Genomic DNA, 20,707 nt, shown 5'->3' on the forward strand with positions numbered 1-20,707 from the left:
ATTGCTGCCTGATCAGAGAGAGCGGCCCTCCAGTCTGGTGAGACTATGGTGATTTCACCTTTATTATAACTTCTCTGTTTTTCCATACTAATCCTCCATTTAAAAGTCCAGGGGCCCAGATGTCATTTTAAAATTCCCCACCACCTTCAGCAATTTGTGCCTACATTACATACACCAGTTGGCGTTTGGACAAACAGGAAATGATATCATCAAACCTCCAAGATTTGGAGGGGGGGGCTGGTTTTGGTAATTACTGAAGCAATGTTTCCCCACAGCCATCTGGCTTGCTAATATTTTTAGGACAGAGGGAGAGAGGTGTCTTGTTAGATGAAGGAATGAAAGGTAATTGAGGATAGATGGGGGCAAGGAATCTGTAACACAGGCAGATCAGCCATGATCTTTTTCAATAGTAGAGCAAGGCTCAAGCAGCCAAATAGTCCACTACTGCACGTATAAGGTGTGGGACAGGAAGTAGCCATTTCTGGGAATGGTGTCTTCATAGTCGGCATCAAGGTGAAGCAATCTGGAAAGGATGTCCTCTCCCACCCCTTCCCCCCCCCCATCTCATTCCCACACCCGATCTTCCTCCCTCGCCCTCTCCTCACACTCTACACTCTCTTTATCCCGTACCCCTACCTAAACACCTTCCCCCTTGTTCCCTATCATGTCCTCTACTATATCCTTCCCACCTGCATCAAAATGGGATCAGAATGGAAAAGTTGACGGATTTCCCATTCCAGAGATGGTGTTCCTAAGGGATAACGCAGGATCTGTCTGTTGAAGTTGAAGATGAGAATTTAGTGTCAGACACACCCACACACCCGGTTTTTAAATTCTTTATTTGTTTTCACAAAACCAGTAAAAATAAAAAATAGCAAAGAGGAATAATTGAAAATTATGATTTTAATACATTATAATTTCCAGCTTCAAGCAATTATGCCTCAGATCAATAATGTAATCATTAAATCTTTCACGTTCTCTCCAGGAATAAAATATATAAAATCCAGGTGGGACTGGATGGGTTAGATGCAGGAAGAATGTAACCGATGTTAAGCACGTCCACAACTCGCAGTTACAGTCTAAGAGTAAGGGGTAAGTCATTCAGGCCTGACGTGAGAAAGAATTTCTTCACTCAGAGAGTTGTGAAGCTGTGGAATTCTCCTCCACAGTCTGCATATTACAGGGGGAACTGGATGCAGCCCCGGCAGCTGAAGGGATCAAGGAATATGAGGAGAGGGCAGCAATGGGATACTGAGATTGTATGATCAGCCGTGATGGTACTGAATGGTGGTGCAGGCTCATAGGGGTGAATGGTCTACTTCACCTATTGTCTATGTTTCTATGTAAAACAAGCCTTAACACCCCACCTCTATCCTCCTTACATGAGCCTTAACTCTTGCCTCGGCACATTAATTTCCCTCCAAGGAGTAATCCAAGCACAGCATTAACCCTCCTACTATTGCATTAATCTCCTTCCAAGAATTAACCCGTTCAGAACATTACTTCTCCCATCGAATTCAGCCACCATTCAAGAATCAAGTGCCCCTTTGATTATTAAGGTTTTAAGCCTGACTCAAAGCATTAATCGCGATTAGAGTGGTGCTGAAAAAGCACAGCAGTCCCGGCAGCATCCGAAGAGTAGGAAAGTCGACTTTTCGGGCAAAAGCCCTTCATCAGACATTAATCCACTTCCAACCACTTTGAAGACCCTCCCATAAACATTAAAATTCACCAAGTATTAACCCTAACTCTTGTGCATGAATACACTTCGTGCAACAACCACGTTGAGCACTGATGAACTCTTGGTTTGGGAAGCTCTCTCTCGGAGTATTAACTCCCAGTCTGAACTCCATCCCTTCCGAGGATTAATACGCTCGGAGCATTATTCCCACCCCGACCCCACTGAGGATTATTTTGTTCTGAATATTAAATTACCCCAACCTCCCCTCACATTAAAACTCCCTAAGCATTAACCCACTCTACTAACCTCTAATAAATGATGTTAATTCACCCCTGAGTGCTAAGCTGCCCTTGAATGTATTATAAATTGTAACACAAGGTCTGGTTACAAATATATTATGCCAAGAATTTTGAAAATCTTGGTCCTGATTCTCTGTTATAAGGGTATTCGGTGCCAGTTTTCCAGTGTGTTTGATATGAAGTGTGAGACTGAACCTGTATTCAATGGAGTGGTTTTGACCCTTGGTCAGACGCAGCTGAGGGAGCAGTGCCCACTCACTCTTTCCCTTCTCTGCTCTCTTGATCTTTATTGCTTGTTCTCCCAGGTCTGAGAGAGAGCCAGACGCCCTCTGCAATTAATGAGGCAGGTAAACGGAGGGCAGGAAGAGTGTGGAGAGGATTCTTCCTGGATCAGGAAGGGCTCAGAAGGCACCATCGGCACTGCCTCATCCGATGTCTCTGGCCCTTGGAAAGGACACTGAGTGGATCAGCTGATCATGGAGTTCCGGATCTGGAATGTCACATACAGGGGAAAGGATGACTGAATTCCTTGCTTAGTTGGCATTCGTCCACTAACCCGGTTCCCAAGGACAATTCACGGTGGTTTTTAGACTATTATTAAACACATCTTTTACCATTTGCCATGGGGGGATTTGAACTCTGGTCCCCAGACCATCAGCTTGGTGATTAACAGTGCCGTGATTTTACCACTGTATCACGGTTACCAAGGTAACTGAAGATTAAGCAAGTTTAAAAGTGCAGATTGTTACAGCAGCAGAATGTGACTGTTCATATTTACAAATTATTGGCGTCTAATTCAAATCACATCAAGAGTGTGAAGAAAGTGTCACAGACAAGCAAGAGCCGCAAAACGCTACTTTTCAATTTCCACCATCATGTGATCGGGGGCAGCCCCAGGATCGGTCAGAGAAGGGTCTGGCTTCATAACCAGCGGTTCTTGCACACTGTCTCCTGAACTGGTATCGCTGGAAGGAGGTGTGACAAGGGGCTTTGCACTTTCACTGGTGTCTGAACCGTTGCTGTGCAGTGTTTGGCTGCCTTCACAACCTAATGAAGAGAGAAACGGCGAGAGGTCAGTGAGCCCAGCTGCGCTCAGAGCACAGTCTCTGCCAGGTCACTGCGGCCCAGGGGACCCGGGCCGAGGCATGTGGCCCACGACACTGACTGACCGGCTCGGGGTTGGGTGGGGGAAGAGCTGGATCCCTGCAGGAGGCTGTCCCTTTCTCCAGTCACTTACCCACGCCCAGTCTCCAGGCAACAGGGGATGGGAAACAGGGCGGCCCACTCCCGGATCATTCGCAAAAAAAACACCAGCAGCTTGGGAATCTCTGGGATATCTGTCCAGCATGAGGAGCTGTGCAGACCATACCAATGCATTGATCTCACAGGCTGGAATACATATCTGTCCAGGACTGGAATTCCTGTAGACCACAGCAGTGCATGGATCTACGCAACTGGACTCGACATCTGTGCAGCATGTGCTGACCACAGCAGTGCATTTAACCAGAAACAGATGGTGAAAGACTGGATCGACTGAGCTTGTGTTTTCGTTAAAGAAATAACGAACCGAGATCCCACTATAATTCCCTCTGACTAACGCACCTAACCTACCCATCCCTGAACATGGCCAGTTCACCCTGACCTACATATCTTTGGACTGAGGGAGGAAACTAGAGCACCCTGAGGAAACCCACACAGACACTGGGAGAATGTGCAAACTCCACATGGACAGACACCCAAGGGTGGAATCGAACCTGGGACCCTGGGCCTATGAGGCAGTGATGCTGCCCACTGAGCCACCGTGCCACCCTTCAACTGGGCTTGTATTTGCTGGACTTTAGAAGATTGGGGGCGTGGGGAGGGATCTCATAGATACATATAAAATCTTGATGGGACTGGACAGGCGAGATGCAGGAAGAATGTTCCTGATGTTGGCCAAGTCCAGAACTGGGAGTCAATAAAAATAAGGGGTAAGCCATTCAGGACTGAGAGAGGAAGAAATGTTTTCACCCAGAGAGTTGTGAACCTGTGGAATTCTCTCCCACAGGAAGCTGTTGGGGCCAGTTTGTTAGATCTAGTCACGAGGGAGCTGGATATGAGCCTTGAGCCCGAAGGGGTCAGGGGTATGGAGAGAGAGAGTGGGAATGGGATACCGAGATGGCTTGGTCAGCCATGATCGGATTGAATGGTGGTGCAGGCTGAAGGGCCGAAGGGCCCACTCCTGCAGCTATTTTCGACATTTCCCTGTTTCCAATCCAACTGTGCAACCTGGGGGACTGGGTAGATCTTGCCAGGGCATTGATCTAGGAATTTGTCATCATGGGAGTGCTGTGCAGACCAGTATTCTGCCTTCGCAGTGAGAAAGCTGACCCATTCAGGGGAGAAGTGGGATGCTCGCTGAGCAATTCGGTATTCACTGGCAGCGCACATGTTCAGTCAGCAAGGAGCCCAGGGGAAGATCTCCACGTTCCTCTCCTCTGACTGTCCCCTTCTCCGCCCCCTCTCTGCCAGCAGCACCATACCCCCTCTCCAGCAATTTCCCCCTGCTCCCTCTGGTTTGGGGCTGCCATCATTCCCCAGAACAGACCAGCCCTTGACAAATAATTGCACTTCAATCCATTTCGAATGTACTCACTGGTTGATGAGCCGCTGGACTCTGAACCTGAAAAATAAACACATACACACAGCTTCAGTCAACGGGAGATCAGTGTGAAGACAGTGCAACCTTTGACAAACTTCGGGAGCAAATGGTTTGATCATGTGGTGAGTCAGAATCATCACAGGGAGGAGCAGTAAATTACTGCAGATGTCAGAATCTGGACTGGAAACAAAACTTGCTGGTGATCCCAGCGAGACAGGCAGCAGCCGAGCAGAGACAGCAAGCTAGCATCTTCATCAGAATCACCCAGACTCGAAACATTAGCTTGCTCTCTATCCACGCATACTGCCTGACTCACTGGGATTTACAGCATTCTTCGCTTTCAAACGCTTGGGGGAAATTGTTGAGGAGATGCTTCCATCAGAGTTGCTAAGACAGGCAATGGAAATGACTGAAGCAAACAGTGATATGGAGGTTACTCACTGCTAAGGGAGTGCCGCACTGTCAGAGGTTCAGGGCTGAGGGAGTACTGCACTGTCAGAGGGTCAGGGCTGAGGGAGTGCCGCACTGTCACAGGGTCAGTGCTGAGGGAGTGCCGCACTGTCAGAGGGTCAGTACTGAGGGAGTGCTGCACTGTCAGATGGTCAGTACTGAGGGAGTGCTGCACTGTCAGAGGGTCAGTACTGAGGGAGTGCCGCAATGTCTGAGTGTCAGTACTGAGGGAGGGCCACACTATCAGAGGGTCAGTACTGAGGGAGTACCGGACTGTCACAGGGTCAGTACTGATGGAGTGCTGCACTGTCAGAGGGTCAGTACTGAGGGAGTGCCGCACTGTCAGAGGGTCAGTACTGAGGGAGTGTTGCACAGTGCTGAGGGAGTGCCGCACTGTCAGAGAGTCAGTGCTGAGGGAGTGCCGCACTGACAGAGGGTCACTGCTGAGGGAGTGCTGTACTGTCAGAGGGCCAGTACTGAGGGAGAGCGACACTGTCAGAGGGTCAGTACTGAGGGAGTGCCACACTGTCAGGGGGTCAGTACTGAGGGAGTGCCGCACTGTCAGATGGTCAGTACTGAGGGAGTGCTGCACTGTCAGAGGGTCAGTACTGAGGGAGTGCTGCACTGTCAGAGGGTCAGCACTGAGGGAGTGCTGTACTATCAGAGGGTCAGTACTGGGGGAATGCCGCACTGTCAGAGGGTCAGTACTGAGGGAGTGTTGCCCTGTCAGAGGGTCAGTACAGAAGGTATGCCGCACTGTCAGAGGGTCAGTACAGAGGGAGTGCTGTACTGTCAGAGGGCCTGTACTGAGGGAGAGCCACACTGTCAGAGGGTCAGTACTGAGGGAGTGCTGCACTGTCAGAGGGTCAGTACTGAGGGAGTGCCGCACTGTCAGAGGGCCAGTACTGAGGGAGTGCCGCACTGTCAGAGGGTCAGAACAGAGGGAGTGCTGCACTGTCAGAGGGTCAGTACTGAGGGAGTGCTGTACCATCAGAGGGTCAGTACAGAGGGAGTGTTGCCCTGTCAGAGGGTCAGTACAGAGGGAGTGCCACACTGTCAGAGGATCAGCACTGAAGGAATGCCGCACTGTCAGAGGGTCAGTACTGAGGGAGTGCCGCACTGTCGTAAGGTCAGAACTGAGGGAGTGCCGCAGTGTCAGAGGATCAGTACTGAGAGATTGTTTCACAGTGCTGAGGGAGTGCCGCAATGTCTGAGTGTCAGTACTGAGGGAGGGCCACACTGTCAGAGGGTCAGTACTGAGGGAGTGCCGCACTGTCACAGGGTCAGTACTGAGGGTGTGTTGCACAGAACTGAGGGAGTGCTGCACTGTCAAAGGGTCAGTACTGAGGGAGTACCGGACTGTCACAGGGTCAGTACTGACAGAGTGCTGCACTGTCAGAGGGTCAGTACTGAGGGAGTGCCGCACTGTCAGAGGGTCAGTACTGAGGGAGTGTTGCACAGTGCTGAGGGAGTGCCGCACTGTCAGAGAGCCAGTGCTGAAGAAGTGCCGCACTGACAGAGGGTCACTGCTGTGGGAGTGCTGTACTGTCAGAGGGCCAGTACTGAGGGAGAGCCACACTGTCAGAGGGTCAGTACTGAGGGAGTGCCGCACTGTCAGATGGTCAGTACTGAGGGAGTGCTGCACTGTCAGAGGGTCAGTACTGAGGGAGTGCTGTACTATCAGAGGGTCAGTACTGGGGGAATGCCGCACTGTCAGAGGGTCAGTACTGAGGGAGTGTTGCCCTGTCAGAGGGTCAGTACAGAGGGAATGCCGCATTGTCAGAGGGTCAGTACTGAGGGAGTGCCACACTGTCGGAAGGTCAGTACTGAGGGAGTGCCACACTATCAGAGGGTCAGTACAGAGGGAGTGCTGCACTGTCAGATGGTCAGTACTGAGGGAGTGCTGCACTGTCAGAGGGTCAGTACTGAGGGAGTGCCGCACTGTCAGAGGGTCAGCACTGAGGGAGTGCCGCACTGTCGGAGCGTCAGTACTGAGGGATTGCCGCACTGTCAGAGGGTCAGTGCTGAGGGAATGCCGCACTGTCAGAGGGTCAGTACTGGGGGAATGCCGCACTGTCAGAGGGTCAGTACTGAGGGAGTGCCGCACTGTCGGAAGGTCAGTACTGAGGGAGGGCTGCACTGTCAGAGGGTCAGTACTGACGGAGTGCTGCACTGTCAGAGGGTCAGTATTGAAGGAGTGCCACAATGTCTGAGGGTCAGTACTGAGGGAGTGCTACACTATCAGAAGGTCAGTACTGAAGGAGTGTCGCACTGTCAGAGGGCCAGTACTGAGGGAGTGTTGCACAGTGCTGAGGTAGTGCCGCACTGTCAGAGAGTCAGTGCTGAGAGAGTGCCGAACTGACAGACGGTCACTGCTGAGGGAGTACTGTACTGTCAGAGGGCCAGTACTGATGGAGAGCCACACCGTCAGAGGGTCAGTACTGAGGGAGTGCCGCACTGTCAGGGGGTCAGTGCTGAGGGAGTGCCGCACTGTCAGAGGGTCAGTACTGAGGGAGTGCTGTACTATCAGAGGGTCAGTACTGGGGGAATGCCGCACTGTCAGAGGGTCAGTACTGAGGGAGTGTTGCCCTGTCAGAGGGTCAGTACAGAAGGTATGCCGCACTGTCAGAGGGTCAGTACTGAGGGAGTGCCGCACTGTCGGAAGGTCAGTACTGAGGGAGTGCCACACTGTCGGAAGGTCAGTACTGAGGGAGTGCCACACTATCAGAGGGTCAGTACAGAGGGAGTGCTGTACTGTCAGAGGGCCTGTACTGAGGGAGTGCCACACTGTCAGAGGGTCAGTACTGAGGGAGTGCTGCACTGTCAGAGGGTCAGTACTGAGGGAGTGCCGCACTGTCAGAGGGCCAGTACTGAGGGAGTGCCGCACTGTCAGAGGGTCAGAACAGAGGGAGTGCTGCACTGTCAGAGGGTCAGTACTGAGGGAGTGCTGTACCATCAGAGGGTCAGTACAGAGGGAGTGTTGCCCTGTCAGAGGGTCAGTACAGAGGGAGTGCCACACTGTCAGAGGATCAGCACTGAAGGAATGCCGCACTGTCAGAGGGTCAGTACTGAGGGAGTGCCGCACTGTCGTAAGGTCAGAACTGAGGGAGTGCCGCAGTGTCAGAGGATCAGTACTGAGAGATTGTTTCACAGTGCTGAGGGAGTGCCGCAATGTCTGAGTGTCAGTACTGAGGGAGGGCCACACTGTCAGAGGGTCAGTACTGAGGGAGTGCCGCACTGTCACAGGGTCAGTACTGAGGGAGTGCCACACTGTCAGAGGATCAGCACTGAAGGAATGCCGCACTGTCAGAGGGTCAGTACTGAGGGAGTGCCGCACTGTCGTAAGGTCAGAACTGAGGGAGTGCCGCAGTGTCAGAGGATCAGTACTGAGAGATTGTTTCACAGTGCTGAGGGAGTGCCGCAATGTCTGAGTGTCAGTACTGAGGGAGGGCCACACTGTCAGAGGGTCAGTACTGAGGGAGTGCCGCACTGTCACAGGGTCAGTACTGAGGGTGTGTTGCACAGAACTGAGGGAGTGCTGCACTGTCAAAGGGTCAGTACTGAGGGAGTACCGGACTGTCACAGGGTCAGTACTGACAGAGTGCTGCACTGTCAGAGGGTCAGTACTGAGGGAGTGCCGCACTGTCAGAGGGTCAGTACTGAGGGAGTGTTGCACAGTGCTGAGGGAGTGCCGCACTGTCAGAGAGCCAGTGCTGAAGAAGTGCCGCACTGACAGAGGGTCACTGCTGTGGGAGTGCTGTACTGTCAGAGGGCCAGTACTGAGGGAGAGCCACACTGTCAGAGGGTCAGTACTGAGGGAGTGCCGCACTGTCAGATGGTCAGTACTGAGGGAGTGCTGCACTGTCAGAGGGTCAGTACTGAGGGAGTGCTGTACTATCAGAGGGTCAGTACTGGTGGAATGCCGCACTGTCAGAGAGTCAGTACTGAGGGAGTGTTGCCCTGTCAGAGGGTCAGTACAGAGGGAATGCCGCACTGTCAGATGGTCAGTACTGAGGGAGTGCTGCACTGTCAGAGGGTCAGTACTGAGGGAGTGCTGTACTATCAGAGGGTCAGTACTGGGGGAATGCCGCACTGTCAGAGGGTCAGTACTGAGGGAGTGTTGCCCTGTCAGAGGGTCAGTACAGAGGGAATGCCGCATTGTCAGAGGGTCAGTACTGAGGGAGTGCCACACTGTCGGAAGGTCAGTACTGAGGGAGTGCCACACTATCAGAGGGTCAGTACAGAGGGAGTGCTGCACTGTCAGATGGTCAGTACTGAGGGAGTGCTGCACTGTCAGAGGGTCAGTACTGAGGGAGTGCCGCACTGTCAGAGGGTCAGCACTGAGGGAGTGCCGCACTGTCGGAGCGTCAGTACTGAGGGATTGCCGCACTGTCAGAGGGTCAGTGCTGAGGGAATGCCGCACTGTCAGAGGGTCAGTACTGGGGGAATGCCGCACTGTCAGAGGGTCAGTACTGAGGGAGTGCCGCACTGTCGGAAGGTCAGTACTGAGGGAGGGCTGCACTGTCAGAGGGTCAGTACTGACGGAGTGCTGCACTGTCAGAGGGTCAGTATTGAAGGAGTGCCACAATGTCTGAGGGTCAGTACTGAGGGAGTGCTACACTATCAGAAGGTCAGTACTGAAGGAGTGTCGCACTGTCAGAGGGCCAGTACTGAGGGAGTGTTGCACAGTGCTGAGGTAGTGCCGCACTGTCAGAGAGTCAGTGCTGAGAGAGTGCCGAACTGACAGACGGTCACTGCTGAGGGAGTACTGTACTGTCAGAGGGCCAGTACTGATGGAGAGCCACACCGTCAGAGGGTCAGTACTGAGGGAGTGCCGCACTGTCAGGGGGTCAGTGCTGAGGGAGTGCCGCACTGTCAGAGGGTCAGTACTGAGGGAGTGCCGCACTGTCGGAGCGTCCGTACTGAGGGATTGCCGCACTGTCAGAGGGTCAGTGCTGAGGGAATGCCGCACTGTCAGAGGGTCAGTACTGGGGGAATGCCGCACTGTCAGAGGGTCAGTACTGAGGGAGTGCCGCACTGTCGGAAGGTCAGTACTGAGGGAGTGCCACACTGTCAGAGGGTCAGTACTGAGGGAGTGCCACACTGTCAGAGGGTCAGTACTAAGGGAGTGCCACACTGTCAGAGGATCAGTACTGAGGGAGTGCCACACTGTCAGAGGGTCAGTACTAAGGGAGTGCCACAATGTCAGAGGATCAGTACTGAGGGAGTGCCACACTGTCAGAGGATCAGTACTGAGGGAGTGCCACACTGTCAGAGGGTCAGTACTGAGGGAGTGCCGCACTGTTAGTGGGTGCATCGTGAAGGAGCGCTTCTTTGCTTGAGGAGCTGAACTGTGCCCGTGGTGCTGTATTTGAACAGCTGCAGTGAGTTTGAGGTACATTATCTAAAGGTGGCATTTTTGGATGGGGCGAGGTCCCTTCCATCCATTTTTTCGGAAATATAAAACCTCCCACAATGCTCTGCAAGGGAGCGTAGGCAAGTGTCACTGTGCATTGTGGGTATTATTGGTTCCTCAGTCATGTATATGGCAATTGATTATTTGGTCATTCTATCTCTACGTGTACTAACGCACTGCTCTGATGTCGAGATGACCACGTTACCCACAGGATTGGTCTTTAACAGTGCTCTGTCAGAGTGAGGCTTCCTTTTAAGTCCTGTCCCAATACCCCTGTTGTAAAATACAGGGTGAGGACTGTGAGGTTGGGATGGAGCGGAATAAACCGGAACTCTCACCGTGTGTGAAACAGCTGTGGAACCTTTTCTTCACTTCATCTTTGTGCTTCATGTAGTAATAGCCAGCTCCGATGCAGAAAATGAGCAGCACAAATGCAATGATAGCGCCAATCACCCCTGGTACCACACTGCCACCTTTCTCTGAAAGAACAAAGAACACATCGAGTCTCGGCCCCTCATCCCAGCCTGAAATATCTCGATCCGATGGAACGGGGAAACGTTCTTCAACTCCGGCTTGCGCAATTCTGGTCACAGTCCCAGTCGTTCAGGAGAGAGGCAATGGAGCAAATATCCTTCAGCCAGGGAGCACTCAAAATCAAATCGGTTTGCAATTTGGACAGTGACCAGGACGATCTTGGCTGAGAAAGTTCAGACCCCCCGCCACGGCCCGAGCAGTTGGACACCTGCTGGAAAAGGCAGCGATGAAGCTTGGTTTCTCTCCCCTCTCTGAGCACGCAAGGGTCCCTTCCACACAAACAGCCTCAGGAATACCATTCCTCATCTCGTCTTGCGCAAAGGTTAGCCCAATTGCCTCCTTATTCCCATTGCTTCCTGGCATTCCTCATCCCTGGTTATTCCCACTCCTTCTCCTCCTGGGCAATTCCCATTCCTTCTTAGAGTCCTACAGCGCGGAAACAGACCCTCCGGTCCAACCATTCCATGCCAAACATTATCCCAATCCAAGCTCGTCCCACCTGGCCCAAATCCCTCCGACTTATTCAATTGTTTTTCAAAATGGAAACTGTGCCCACCTCTGCCACTTCCTCAGGAAGTTCCTTCCATACGTGAACCATACTCCGTGTAAGACTTTTGCCCCTAGTGTCGTTCTTAGATCTCTCTCCCGTGACCTTAAAAATATGGCCCCCCTCAGGTTTGAAATCTCCCTCCTCTGGTGCTCAGTCTCCCAAAAAGTATTCCCACTGAGAACACTGCCAACTCTGCCATGGATATAGGGCACAGAGGGAGTGGGGTTGGGACAAAGATCAAACGCCATGCTGTTGGCACCAAGGGGTCCCCCACAAACACTGAGGCATGAGGAAAGACAATGGCCTTTGGTATTACCGCTGGATTATCAATTCAGGACACTCAACTCATGTCCCTGGACGGCGGGTTCAAACCCCGCCATAACAGAGGGTGGACTTTTGAGTTCAATATGAATTCTGGCATTAAGAGTCTAATGATGGCTGTGAAATCGTAGTCATGAGAGAGCCACCCGGTTCATGAATGCCCCATCGGGGAGGGAAACTATCACCTTTACCCAGTCTTGCCCGCACGTGACTCCAGACCCACAGCAAGGACTCGACTACCCTCTCGATAATCAGGGATGGACAACAAATGCTGGGAACGAACGGACAGTGTCTTGGGAAAGTGAACATCTCCCCGGGCTGCCACCTCCCAGAGTGAGAATACAACTCCCGAGTTTCTGGATCACCATCCCACTCTCATCCTGATGATCCATGTTCCCAGTCTATTACATTCCCTTTCCTTTCCCCACATCCCGACCATTCCTCACCCAGAGGCACGACTCATCCCGGCTTTCTCTCACTCTCTTGTGCCGATTGCGGAATCCGGATTTGACTCCCGTTTCTGGTGCTGGGTAATCAGTTATCCCTCCTCCCATTCCCCCCCCCTCCCCCAGTGTATTCCTATTCGGAGTCTGTGGGTCAGTCCCATCTCTTACCCCATGTTATCTTCAGTGGTGCCGGCAGGCTGCTGTGATCAATATGGCACTCGTGATTCCGGTTATCCCCGGGCTCGATCTGGAAAGTTACCCGAATTTGGTAGGTGCCATCGTGGTTGGGTAGAATGCCTGTGCTGTGGGTTCCGGAGACTGGCACTCCGTCTGCAAACCAGGTCACATTGATCGATCGTGGGTAAAAGCCAGTGACCAGGCAGTGGAGGTTGACATTCTGCCCATTTGTGTGGTAGACATTTGTCTCAGGGACAACTGTGTGTGTGAGAGAGAGAGAGAGAGAGAGAGAGAGAGAGAGAGAGAGAGAGAGGGAGAGAGAGTCACTTTAACTGTAATGGCTCCCTTGGACTCCCTTTACTTTCCCATTTTTCCAGTAATTTTGGTGAAATAAGGAGTACAGACTCAGGGATCAGTCTGCGTGGGAATCTCAACCACGTCCCGTCCTCTTGGCAAATCAGTCCATTGAGCACCGGAGCGCCTCGCCGCCCTCAGTACTGCCCTCACCTTGCTGCGGTTCAGCAGATTAACTGTGGCCCACTCACTCACAGCTCTGGGAAATTCATGCTCCTCAGCGACACAGAAGGAGAGCAGCGTTCGATGAGGAAGATGATAAAAAATGGAGATGGCCTTGAGAGAAACCGGAGTCAATCCCGGTGAAGAGTGCTATGGGCTGTGCACTGCACACTGACCCGTTTATTGTGTTCTGTGCCCTGCGTACTGTGCTGTGTACAGTGCCCCGTCCCTTGTGTACAGTGCCCCGTGCCCTGCGTACTGTGCTGTGTACAGTGCCCCGTCCCTTGTGTACTGTGATGTGTACGGTGCCCTGTGCCCTGCGTGTTGTGCTGTGTACAGTGCCCCGTGCCCTGCATGCTGTGATGCGTACAATGCCCTGTGCCTTGCGTACTGTGACGTGTACAGTGTCCTTTCCCTTGTGTACTGTGCTGTGTACAGTGCCCTGTGCCCTGCTTACTATGCTGTGTATAAATCCTGTGCCCTGCATGCTGTGCTGTGTACAGTACCCTGTGCCCTGCGTACTGTGCTGTGTAGTGCCCCGTGCCCCGCGTGATGTGATGTGTACAGTGCCCCGTGCCCAGCGTGCTGTGCTGTGTACAGTGCCCCTTGCCTTGTGTACTATGCTGTGTACAGTGCCCCGTCCCTTGTGTACTGTGATGTGTACAGTGCCCTGTGCCCTGCATGCTGTGATGCGTACAATGCCCTGTGCCTTGCGTACTGTGACGTGTACAGTGTCCTTTCCCTTGTGTACTGTGCTGTGTACAGTACCCTGTGCCCTGCGTACTGTGCTGTGTAGTGCCCCGTGCCCCGCGTGATGTGATGTGTACAGTGCCCCGTGCCCAGCGTGCTGTGCTGTGTACAGTGCCCCTTGCCTTGTGTACTATGCTGTGTACAGTGCCCCGTCCCTTGTGTACTGTGATGTGTACAGTGCCCTGTGCCCTGCGTGCTGTGCTGTGTACAGTGCCCCGTGCACTGTGATGTGTACAGTGCCCCGTGCCCTGTGTACTGTGATGTGTACAGTGCCCTGTGTACTGTGCTGTGTACAGTGCCCCGTGCCCTGCGTGCTGTGCTGTGTACAGTGCCCCGTGCCCTGCATACTGTGCTGTGTACAGTGCCCCGTGCCCTGCGTGCTGTGCCCTGTACAGTGCCCTGTGTACTGTGCTGTGTACAGTGCCCTGTGCCCTGCATGATGTGCTGTGTACAGTGCCCCGTGCCCTGCGTGTTGTGCTGTGTACAGTGCCCCGTGCCCTGCGTGTTGTGCTGTGTACAGTGCCCCGTGCCCTGCGTGATGTGCTGTGTACAGTGCCCCGTGCCTTGTGTACTGTGCTGTGTACAGTGCCCCGCGCCTTGTGTACTGTGCTGTGTACAGTGCCCCATGTCTTGTGTACTGTGCTGTGTACAGTGCTCTGTGCCTTGTGTACTGTGATGTGTACAGTGCCCCGTGCCCTGTGTGCTGTGCTGTGTACAGTGCCCCGTGCTGTGTACAGTACCCCGTGCCTTGTGTACTGTGTTGTGTACAGTGTCCCTTGCCTTGTGTACTGTGCTGTGTACAGTGCACCGTGCCTTGTGTACTGTGCTGCGTTCAGTGCCGCGTGCCTTGTGTACTGTGCTGTGTACAGTGCACCGTGCCCTGTGTGCTGTGCTGTGTACAGTGCCCCATGCCTTGTGTACTGTGCTGTGTACAGTGCCCTGTGCCCAGGGTGCTGTGCTGTGTACAGTGCCCCGTGCCCTGCGTGCTGTGCTGTGTACAGTGCCCCTTGCCTTGTGTACTGTGCTGCGTACAGTGCCCCGTGCCTTGTGTACTGTGCTGTGTACAGTGCACCGTGCCCTGTGTGCTGTGCTGTGTACAGTGCCCCATGCGTTGTGTACTGTGCTGTGTACAGTTTCCCGTGCCTTGTGTACTGTGCTGTGTACAGTGCCCCCTGCCCTGCGTGCTGTGCTGTGTACAGTGCCCCGTGCCTTGTGTACTATGCTGTGAGCTGTGACCACACTTCCTGTGCTCTGTGCCGACTGTTTTGTAGTTTGCGTTGTATTGAACTGTACGTGCCCTGTACGTTTGCTGTGGGTCCCTTGCGTTCCCTGCACTCTTTGCCTTGTGGATGTTGTATTGATCCAATGCCTGGGTCATCTCCGCAGTGAGTGTGCCACACAGGACAGCCATTTCAGTGCATTTGACGTTGAGCTTGTGACAGCAATGTTAGGGTCTGACCTACCTTTGCGGTTCAGGAATGCCTGACCATAACCATGATACGTGTTTAACCAATCGACGCAAATTCTCTTTGTGTACTGTTTCTTGTACTCGTTGTCATCCTTGTTACTGTTCCACTTGTTCTGGGTCGACACCGCGTACGGCGAGGCAGCAACCCAGAGACTGTGATCCAGGTCGAAGCTGATCAGCTCTTGCCCGTTGAAGGCGTACTGCCGTTTTCCAGTGACAGTCCCATCCTCCAGTACCTCGCAGCCTGAGGTGTACTGCAGGTAGTTCAAACCTAAATACAACCAGAACCCAACAAACGTCAGCTTAAACCCAGCCTCTGCATTACCTGTGATCACACCTTCAACTCTAAATCGATATTCAAATGCAAGCCTGTCATCGAATCACAGAGTCCCGACAGTGTGGAAACAGGCCCTTCGGCCCGACAAGTGCACCCCGAACAGGATTCCACCCGAACCCATTCCCCATTCCTCCACATTTTCCTCTGACGAATGCACATCCCTGAACACGACAGGCAATTTAGCGTATCCAATTCACCCTAACCTGCACATCTTTGTCTGTGGGAAGAAATCAGAGCATCCAGAGGGAGCCCACGCAGATGTAGGGAGAATGTCTGTGTGGAGTTTGCACAATCACCTGAGGCTGGAATCGAACCCGGGTCCCTGTTGGGGCTGTGAGGCAGTGGTGCTAACCACTGAGCCACCATGCCACCCTGCATTCACATGACAGTGAGAATATAAAACAGTACAACGCAGGAACAAGCCCTTCCTCCCACCATGTCTGTACAGACTGTGAGGGCCAGCAATTGTATATGTTAACCGCTGTGCCCCATGAGCGCCAACAGGGCAGTATGGTGGCACTGTGTTTAGCACTGCTGCCTCACAGCGCCAGTGACCCAGGTTTGATTCCAGCCCAAAGACCTGCAGGTTAGATAAATTGGCCGTACTAAATTGTCTTGTCGTATCCATGGTTACACACACTGGGTAGATTAGCATGGTAAATGCAGGGTTATGGGGATGGGAAGGGTCTGGGGAAAGATGCCCTTCATAGGGTTGGTACCATTCAAAACTAACCCCACACCCATGTTCACATTCCATATCCCTCAATTCCCTGCCCGTTTGTGTGTCTGTCTTAACGCTTAAATATTGCTGTTGTATTTGCTTCTATGACCTCTCCTGGCAGTGTGTTCCAGGCACGTACAACCCTCTGCATGAAAAGACGAACCTCATACACTTATCTCCTCTCACCTTAAACCTGTGCCCCTTACTACTTGACATTTTCACCATGTCAAACAGACCACAACTACCCACCCTATCCGTGCCTCTCATCGTGTTACACACATCTATCAGATGGCCCCTCAGCCTCTAATGCTCTCACAAAGACAACCCAAGTTTGTCCAACCTCTCCTGAGAACAAATACACTGCAATCCAGGCAACACCTTGATAAACCTCTTTTGTATACCCGCTCCAAAGCCTCCATTACTTTCCTGTAGTGTGGTCACCAGAACTGTATGCAATACTCCAAGTGTGGCCAAACCAAAGACTTAAACAGCTGCAACATGACTTGCCCAACTTTTATACTCAATGCCCTGACAGATGAGAACGAGCATGCCATACACCTTCTTTACCAGGTTATCGACTTGTGTTGCCGTCTTCAGGGAGCTAAGGACTTGCACCCCCAAGGTTCCCACAATGCTCCTAAGTTTGTATTGTACACTTTCCTCTCGCAGTTGACCTCCTAAGATGCATCACCTCACACTTGCCCGGACTAAACCCCATCTGCCAATTCTCTGTCCAACTTTCCTAATGATTTATATGCAACTGTATCTTTTGACAATCTTCCTCAATATCCACACTTCCATTTTGAGTCATCTGCAAACTTACTAATCAGACCACCTACCTTTCAGCCAATATTATCCAACAGAGGTCCCAACACCCATCCTTGCACAGCACCACTCTTCACAGACCTACAGTCAGAACAATGTTCCATAGCTACTCTGTCTACTATGGCCAAAGCAATTTTGCATCTGATTTGCCAACGCACTATGGATCCCAAGAGACATAATCTTCTGGACCATCATTCTAGGACATGTCTGATCTTGGCCAGTACCTGAGTGAAGTCCATACAGACAATGTGCACTACCCTGGCCTCAATAGTTATCTTTGTCACTTCCTTGAAACTTCAATTGAATTTGTGAGATAAAGACAATTGTGCCCAAAGCCATGCTAACTATCTCAAACAATATCCATTCCTTTCCAAATGTGAAGACATCCTAACGTTTGGAATCTTCTCCAACATTTTCCCGATCACTGATGTAAAGTTCAGCAGCCTCGAATTTCCCTTTGCCCTCCTTCAACAAAAGAACAACACTGACTCTTCCCCATCTTCTGGGACCTCGCCTGTGGCTAAAGAGGATTCAGAGATCTCTGTCAAGGCCCCGGCAATCTCCCCACTTGCCTCCTTCAGTATCCTGAGATAGATCCCATCAGGCCCTGGGAACCTATCCAAGTTGATGTCTTTCAACACCGCCTCCTTCTTAATATTGACATGACCCAGAATTTCAACCACCTCATATAGCCCTCCTTAATCTTCCCATCATGCATATCCTTCTCCCGGGTGAATACTGATGAATAGTACACATTAAGGACCTCACCCATTTACTCCTTGCATAAATTCCTCTTTGTCTCTGAATGAACTTGACCTTTCTCTGGTTAACCATGTGCTGCTCATGTATCTATAAAATGTCTTGGCATTCTCCTTATTCCTACTTACGGCCCCTTCTAACCCTCCAAATCTCTTGTTGAAGCTCTTTCCTGCTTCCTTTATATTCCTAAACCTTAGATTCCTAGATTCCCTACAGTGTGGAAACAGGCCCTTCGGCCCAGCAAGTCCACACCGAGCCTCCAAACAGTAACCCACCCAGTCCCATTTCCCTCGGACTCATGTACCTAACACAATGGGCAATTTAGCATGGATTGGATTGTGGGAGGAAACCGGAGCACCCGGAGGAAACCCACGCAGACACGGGGAGAATGTGCAAACTCCACACAGACAGTCGCCCGAGGCTGGAATTGAACCTGGGACCCTGCTGCTGTGAGGTAGCAGTGCTAACCACTGAGCCACCGTGCTGCCCCAAAACCTTACATATGCTTCTTTTTCTTTTTTGACTAAACTCTGAATATCTCTTGTCATCCAGGGTTCCTGAATCTTGTTGTCCTTGTCTTCCATTGTCACAGGGAGAAACTGCTCCTGGCCTTTGGTCAACTGGCCTTTAAAAGGTTCCCTCATTTCAAATAGGAATTTACCCTCTAAACAGCCACACCCAATCTCATTTCTCCAGTTCCTGCTGAATACTGTTGTAATCAGCCTCCCCCAATATATTTCGTCTGAGGACCAGTTTTACCCTTAACTATCGTCAAACTTGTGGAATTACAATTACTGTTCCCGAAACGTGCCACCACTGAAAATGTGATCACTTGCGCAGGCTCATTCCCCGATAAGTAATCGAGTGCAGCCCTTCCCTAGTGGGGACTATCTACATTTCAGGAAACCTGCCTGGGTGTACAGAACCAATGTACAGGAGCCAAAGAGAACTCCCGCAGCGTGCCCCAATGACTGCTGCCCTGAAGCTCTTCAACCATGTTCTGAAACAGACTCGCTACCACAGCCCTCCAACCTTCCAGCTCAGCACTGTCCCCATGACGTGTCCTACCTGCCTATCTTCCTTCCCATCTTTCCACTCCACCCACCTCTCTGACCTATCACCTTCATCCCCACCCCCATTCATCCATTGTACTCTTTGCTACCTTCCCCCACCCTCCTCTCTGACCTATCACCTTCATCCCCACCCCCATTCACCTCTTGTACTCTTTGCTACTTTCTCCCCACCCCCACCCCCACCCCCCTCTCACTTATCTCTCCACTCTGCAGGCACCCTGCCTCTATTCCTGATGAAGGGCTTTTGCCCGAAATGTCAATTTTCCTGCTCCTCGGATGCTGCCTGACTTGCTGTCCTTTTCCAGCACCACTCTAATCAAGACTGCTACCTGATGGACTCTGACCTCCAGTATTATGAAGTGCTTTGAGAGGTTAGTTATGCTTCACATCAACTCCAACTGCTTGCATGATTTGCAATTCACTGACCAGTGCAATTGGTCCACAGCAGATGTCAATTCCTCGGTGCTACACTCAGCCCAGGAACATTGGAAAACAAGGATACCTATATCTGGCTCCGACTTATTGACTACAGTTCCACCTTCAACACAACAATTCCAAACAACCTCATCTCTGAACTCGGTGACCTAGATCTTGGCTCCCTGCTCTGTAACTGGATCCTCCCCTCCCTGACGCATAGACCACAGTCAGTACGAATAGGCCAGAACACCTCTTCCAGCCTAATCCTCAATGCTGATGCCCCACAAGGCTGCATACTTAGCCCCCTTCAAAACTCCTTATACACTCACAACTGTGTAGACAAATTCTGACCCAAATCGATTCACAAATTTGTTGATGACCCCATCATCGTGGGTCGGATTTGAAACAATGGCGAGACAGAATACAGGAAAGAGGTTGAGTGCTTACAGCATGGTGTAAAGACAATAATGTCTTCATCGACATCAGCAAAATGAAGGGGCTGAATGTGGTCATTGACTCCAGGAAGCAGAGTCATAGCACTCCCCCTGTCTGCATCAATGGTGCTGAGGTGGAGGTGGTCGACAGCATCATGTTCCCTGGAGGCGATGGTCACCAATGACCTGTCCGATTCCACCCATGTTGATGCTATGGTCAAGGAAGCACAACAATGTCTCTACTTGCTGAGGAGACTAAGGATATTTGGCAAGTCCACAAGGACTCTAACCAATTTTGATAGATGTCCCGTAGAAAGCATCTTATCTGGGTGCATCATAGTCTAGTGCTGCGATTGCTCTGCCCAAGAAACTACAGTCATGAACACAGCCCAGTCCATCACACAAAGCAGCCTCCCATCCACTGACTTCCTCTACACTTTTTGCTGCTGAGGGAAAGCAATCAACAACAAAGACCCGTTCCACCCTCTTCCATCACGCAGAAGTTATCAAAATTTGAATACCGATACGAAGATATTCAAGAACAGCTTCACCCACGCTGTTATCACACTTTTGAATGGACCTCTCAAATACTAATTCTGATCCCTCTCTCTCTCTCTCTCTCTCTGCAGCTGTAACACTATATCGTGCACTCTACTCTGCGACCTTGGGGGACTTCGTATGGTACGATCTGCCAGTACAGAATGCAACACAACACTTTTCACTGCATCTCAATAAACCAATCAATCAAATTTGTCCCATCCAGCCCCTAAGTCACCACGGATCCCAAACAACTTAATCTTCTGGACCAGCCTACCATGTCTGACCTTATCAAATACGTATTCTATGCAGACAACCTCCATTACCCTAACCTGAACAATCATCTTTGTCTCTT

General features: G+C 51.6%; 1 protein-coding gene across 2 annotated transcripts in view; it reads right to left on the reverse strand.

Moving 5' to 3' along the window:
- Positions 1-841: 841 nt before the first annotated feature.
- LOC132832388 (class I histocompatibility antigen, F10 alpha chain-like) overlaps positions 842-20,707 on the reverse strand; it is a 29,512-nt gene continuing 9,646 nt past the window's right edge. The window contains exons 3-7 of one of the 2 annotated variants that reach the window (XM_060850342.1): positions 15,245-15,520; positions 12,507-12,773; positions 10,826-10,966; positions 4,616-4,642; positions 844-3,027 (exon numbers count right to left, since the gene is read on the reverse strand). In XM_060850342.1, the coding sequence (XP_060706325.1) occupies positions 2,834-3,027; positions 4,616-4,642; positions 10,826-10,966; positions 12,507-12,773; positions 15,245-15,520 (905 nt within the window). In that variant the 3' untranslated portion in view covers positions 844-2,833. Of the gene's footprint in view, positions 3,028-4,615; positions 4,643-10,825; positions 10,967-12,506; positions 12,774-15,244; positions 15,521-20,707 lie in introns of both variants that reach the window. The other variant, XM_060850343.1, reaches the window with a different exon arrangement.

Source organism: Hemiscyllium ocellatum, chromosome 35, assembly GCF_020745735.1.
Source record: "Hemiscyllium ocellatum isolate sHemOce1 chromosome 35, sHemOce1.pat.X.cur, whole genome shotgun sequence".
Taxonomy (NCBI): Eukaryota; Metazoa; Chordata; class Chondrichthyes; order Orectolobiformes; family Hemiscylliidae; genus Hemiscyllium; species Hemiscyllium ocellatum.